Below are 5,939 nucleotides of genomic sequence, written 5' to 3'. Positions count from 1 at the left end.
CCAGCAAAGCTCAGTGTAGGATTGCATAATGAACTTATTGTTTTGCGCTTCTTTCTGGGTGCCTTTCTTAACAAAATTCACATTACATATTTTCTAGGCTAACTACGTCATGAAGTGATGTTTCTGTCACAATTTTTACCTATTTTTGTGGAAATTTACATGGCAAAAATAGGTTGTAGAACAAATTCTTGGTAGCATATTGCTATATGTTGTCAACTATAATTTATTTTCCTCAAATGAAACAGACACCACATCATAAGCATGATGGTTTATTTGAATCTTCAAATGTTCATTATTAAATAATATTCAAAGGAAGATAGGTAGTATCACAGGTAGGAATACTGTTCACTTTACAGAGACATTTATTCATATATTGTCAATAAATGCATGTTTGAATACACATTACATTCATATAGATAGTTATAATTTATGTACAAATATACAACGGTTTAGAATAAGTAATATGAACTGACACAAAGACTTTGGCAAAGGAAGTGCATACAGTTTGGGAGACATAACTTATACAAAAGTAAACAATAATTCCTTATAAATGACCATGGTAGAAAACAAAACAAAATCCAGTGCAAGGTCAGTCTGTTTTGTACATGGATGTGTAGCAGCCTTGGTTTTCTGTTTCCACTGTAAAATGGTCAGTGGGATATTGTCCTGAGGTGACGGAGTGGCCTGAGGTTTGGCCTAGGTTGAGGCAGGTAAGAGGACACTGAGAGCAAGAGAAGACTGTGTAGATGGCGTCTGGGAGGAGGCCATTTTGTTGAGCTCACGCACTTCGGTGGGCCATGTTGAGGACCGCTTGGTGGTCATGTGACGACGGGCATGCTTGGTCAAGTGGTCACTTCGCATGAAGCGCCGATCACACACAGGACACACAAACTTCTTCTCCCCTGTGTGCGTGCGGCGGTGTCTAGAAAGTTCATCAGACCGTGCAAATTTTTTGTCACAACCCTCCCAGTGGCAACTGAAAGGCTTCTCACCTAAGGAACACAAACAAGAGTTGGAGTTAGAGCAGCACGTAATAGTGCTCACCTACTAAATAAAAACAACCCTGATTGGATGTCTTAATAATATCCACCTTTTTGGACAATTCAGAATCAATTGTGTTAGTTTATTCTATTAAAAAAAAACAATATTGTACAATTTGTGAAAAAGAGGTTAATGTATGTTAAAATTTTATTTTCAAGGTGATTAAAACAACTGTAAAGCACATAGGGAAGGTTCACAGCACTTTCTGCTGAACGTGATTTAACACCAACCTGTGTGGGTCCTCAGATGGGCTTTTAAGTGAGAACTCTTGAAGTAGGTCTTCTTACATCCTGGGAAGCTACAGACGTAGTTCCGTCTGCGAGAGAAGTCTGTCTGTGTGGTGCCCCCACTCTGACCTGGGGGCATGTAAACCGGGGCAGGGGCCAGGGGCAGGAGTTTGGTGCTGCCAACAGTCACAACATTTTGTTGGCATGGAGGGGCCTGAGACTGGGGGACCACAAACATCACGGTCCCTTGAGCCACTGGAGACCCCACAAGAAGAGGCTGAGAAAAAGAGGGTGACTGTGGGAGAATGGGCTTTTGCCCAGTGGCCTGCATCTGAACGTGTGTCTGAACGATTGCGGAGATGATGCCAGTCTGCCCATTCACGGGAAACACCTGGCAGAGAACTGGAGGGCTGGCTATTGGGGCTGTAGGCATGGAGTGGGAGGACTGTGAAACAGGGTTTGAGGAACTGGGTGAGGGGACAGTTTGTTCCCCTTCTGCTGTAGTACATGGACTACTGCATACCTGTGTTTCAGTCAGTATGGCAACCTGGGTATTGGAATCACTTTGTTGGACAGGACTCTCTGAGGGTCCTGGCCTCTCCTGTACTGTGGAAGGGGATGGAATGTGGTGATCTAAAGATGTGTCTGCAGTGTGCCGTATGACACTGGTGGCCATGGCCCTGCAAGGTGGCTCAGAGGGTAGTGGTGGTGGTGGTGGTGGAAGAGTGTTTGGTAGGAATGTGGTGCTGCCATGGCTTGCAACCACGTTGGTCAGTACGGGACACATTCTGGGCTGTGAGACACTCGGTTTGAGACCCAACCCAGCCAGAGGAGTCATGGTGGTGATGATGGCAGAAGTTGTAGCAGTCTCAGCAAAGCTGGGGCTGTGTGGTGGGGTCATGCACTGGGGTAGAAGAGAAAATTAAGTCAGCATGTTTATTTATTCAGTTTAGTTCAGTTCACATGCTTGAACTCTTTTTGAAATTGTCAATTCTGTAATAACTTTGCTCTCCGTTCTCTATCATTATGTTTAAATGCATGTGATCAAATGTCTGACTGCATTTCTTACTAACTTTTGTGATATAATCATATAACCCAGAAATGTTTCATTATTTGATACTCACTAGTGAAGAGAGGGACACCAGGTCTTTCGGGGATTCCAGGGGGATTTCATGGTGCAGACTGAGCGAGTCACAGGAGTCGGAGGTGGGTGTCAGCGGGCGCGGTTTGGGTGACCTCTGGACCCAAGAGCTCATGCACACCAGTGCCTCAGCAGCCTCAAGGTCATGGTACTGCAGTGTGGTGGAGCAGGACTTCTCACTGTCCTTCCTGTTCCTCTCCATTATCACCTCACAGATGTCCATGAGACTGGTCTGCAGCAGGAAACATTAGATGGAAATGTTAATATGTTGGGAAGAGAGCTCAATACATGACTCACAATTGGAATATAGCAGAGATAATCATGTATTTAACTACAGTAAATGTGAATGTTATCAATAGATAAAGAAAAACTCAAAATAACTTTTTTTTTTTAGTTCCGGTTTACTGTCAGTCACATGTCTTTATTTCAAAGCACTATTTTAAATGAACCTTAATATACTACTATCAATGGCTAATAATGTCTGAAAATCGAGAAAGACAAAATTTAGTATAATGGTAAAAAATAATATAATCACAATATAATAATATAATCACAATATTTAGTATTTAGTGGAACATTTGCTAAATTAGACCAAGTGTGCCACATATAAAATACTATAAGTCGTGCCTTAGTCCATTTTATACCATTTGATGTAATATCAGATTGACATCCACAACAAGCTTTTAAATAATGACACTATGATGAAATATTCTCATATTGCCTCCTTAGTTTCATGTCACTCCAAACCTATTCCCCCATACACTAACACAAATACAGGTGTCAAAAGACTTAAGATTCTTGAAGGAACCAAAAAGGGTTTGATTTCTTAAAATCCAGCCAACTAAGACTATTATGAACTGTGTGAGCAAAAAGTTTATAAAAGCTTTGACATAATGTCAGGATCTCTAGAACTAGAACTACAAACCCAAGTCAAGAACCATTTAGGAACCAACCCTTGTTTGTAAGAATGCAAGAGTTACAGAGAAAGATGAGCAAAGAAATTAATGTCGAGAGTGAGGCGCCACTGCTGCTTGGCTGCTACACCCAGCCCTCAACACCAACACTAAACTCTACTGCTGGGAACCTCCCATCGCCAAAAATAGACTTTAGAGTGACGTGCCCCTAACCAAACCGCCATGTGAGTTTACCATGCAAAAAAAAATGCAGCAAGGGCGGGCACCCACATGAGGAAGTACTAAATTCAGTCTACACCTCCATTTGTTTGTAACGAAGCCTGCACAGGGGCCAGAAACTGAAGCCATTTATTACAGAGGGTCTCACACTAGCAGGGATGGTTTCAGCACCTTTGTGTTGTTGTTGTTGTTGTTACTGTTGTTGTTGAGGTCCATAAGGTTGGGCATGGTTGTAACATAAAGCCTGTACATTTATATACACAGTTTTATATAAAGTTATATATATAGTTATATGCAGTCAGGTAGCAGTACTCATCAGTACTTTCAAACACAAGGACACAACCTGCACAAAATGGGGCACTGCTGCAAAGATCTCAAGTAGCAACAAACGCAGCTCATCATCACCTAAGGGCAGGATGCACAACACTGATTGCGGCAAAGGCTTTACTGGCTATGATCCTCCACCAGAACACAGGAACTCTGCGTGCAATTAGTTGTGTACAACCTGTGAAAGTCAGTCTGACCAACGCACATTCTTCCCAGCATAAAAGTCCAGAAACTGCTAAGCATATGATAATAAGAATGAGTAGATCTGATGGACGTAAATAAACAAGAGTAATAATAGCCACTGCTTTAAAAACCGACCAGCACACAGACAGAAGATACAAGATCAAAAATAACATCTGCAGCTGTGTAAAAGTGCACATTTCACAGCGTTCAACTTTGCAGCAGCACTAAACTCGTGCTCATTAGCTCTAGTGGGTCACTGCGCAAATAACGTAGCGTTAAAGTACCAAAACAGACGGCGGAGCCGCGCCAGTACAGAACAACAACAGCCTCAACTTACCTGACCCGAGTCTGGAGCGAGAGTCGGCATGTGTGGAGCTCAGACAGGCGCAGTCAGGAGACAACAGCACTAGCGGACAAGCGACACGAGCGCCCAGCAGCTCCTGCGCTCATAAGTGTAGCCACTTTTTTACAGCAAGGTTCAACCAGCCTCAGCTGAGTGAATCAGGAGGAGCGGAGAAGCAGCAGAAAAAAACAGAAACAAAATTCAGAGCAGACTGGCGGGTGGTAACATGTCACCAATCAGAAACAAAGGTGTAGCAGAGATCGGCCAATAGGAAGCGGGGCAGCGCGTGATCAGTACGTGATCGGGCGCTGGTTGGCTGAGCCGGGGTGCGTGGCTGTTGGGGGGCGTGGCCGAGGAGTCAGCGGTGTCAGTGTAAACCCGGTGAACTCGGCGCTCGAGAACTGGGGGAAAGGTCGCGGCGGCGAGCGCGCGGAGCACTGAGACGCTCGCGCGCGTCTAGCGGAAGCACGAGCTCACGGAGGGAGCACGCGTGCTATAAAAAAAATACAAATAGAAAGCGAATAAAGTGAAACAAAAGCGGAGAAACATTTAAAGCGCTTTACTGCCGGGTTTAAAGCGCAGTCTTTCAAACACAGCTCCTCGCCTCTCCTGACGGGCGTTTTACGCTTTTAACGTGACAAAGGAAACGAGTCTGCGTGTAAAACCGCGAAAACAACGAGGAGGGATAATAATTATTGATACCGAGACTGTCGAGAAAATCAGTAATAATTCACGTAGTACAAAAATAACGTGGGTAAAATAATGTTTTTTTAAATAATCGATTATTACTATTGTTATTTTGGGTAATGTCATTTTGTGCACTGTAGAAACGATGCCAATATGATGCTATATAACGATGCTGTTAAAACGGAAAACGATTCTAAAAGCTCACTACTGGTACAATCGTACAATCTAAATAGTTGCTTTTAGGTTATTTCACGGAATATGAACATCATAAAGTGAATATACTGGGTTAAATAAGGCAGTCCAGCGCTGCAGCTTTATGACAATCGTATTTGATTTCCAGTCAGTAGAGAAGAAAGACGAACCCATTGAACCCAAAGACCCCATCCGCTCGGAGCTTGTAAACAGCTTTCCCTTAAAGACTCCCTCGCAGGGCGGAGTCTCAGAGTGGGCTGCGCCTCTTTGTTGTATCCGTGTTAACCCCTCAAACCCTCTTTGTGTGTCTCGCGCTTTATTCAGACACACTGTGTTCTGCTGTTCTGTAAGATTCACAAGCACAAAGAGTCTGGCAGTCAGGTGGAAGTGTGCACTGACTTTTGGTCACTGGGGGAAACGCTCCATAACCCGCCACAAATCTGATTTTGCCCCTCTGAAATGGGAAAGAACAGAGTGTGTAGACAAAGACCTGGAATAGTCCCTCCCTCCACTTCAGAGCTCTGTATTTTTAGAGCCAGAGAAAGAGAGAGAGAGAGAGAAAGAGAGGAAATAGCCTGATTTGACTCCGCTATCTGTTTTATTGTCCAGATTTCTCTTGGATGCACTAAGCCAGTGTGTGAATTTGTTCAATTCCATCACCAGCA

General features: G+C 43.7%; 1 protein-coding gene across 1 annotated transcript; it reads right to left on the bottom strand.

The window, feature by feature from the left end:
• Nucleotides 1–256: 256 nt before the first annotated feature.
• Nucleotides 257–4,603, bottom strand: klf11a (Kruppel-like factor 11a). Its single transcript, XM_007235257.4, has 4 exons — nucleotides 4,390–4,603; nucleotides 2,393–2,641; nucleotides 1,272–2,172; nucleotides 257–992 (listed from the first exon to the last, which is right to left on the bottom strand). The coding sequence occupies exons 1-4, from the start codon at nucleotides 4,417–4,419 to the stop codon at nucleotides 697–699; spliced, it is 1,476 nt and encodes a 491-aa protein (XP_007235319.2). The 5' UTR covers nucleotides 4,420–4,603; the 3' UTR covers nucleotides 257–696.
• Nucleotides 4,604–5,939: the final 1,336 nt, after the last annotated feature.

The sequence above is a fragment of the Astyanax mexicanus genome, chromosome 1 (genome assembly GCF_023375975.1).
Source record: "Astyanax mexicanus isolate ESR-SI-001 chromosome 1, AstMex3_surface, whole genome shotgun sequence".
Lineage (NCBI taxonomy): Eukaryota > Metazoa > Chordata > Actinopteri > Characiformes > Acestrorhamphidae > Astyanax > Astyanax mexicanus.
Note: the sequence above shows the minus strand (reverse complement) of the source record. Positions and strands in the feature narration are given on the sequence as shown.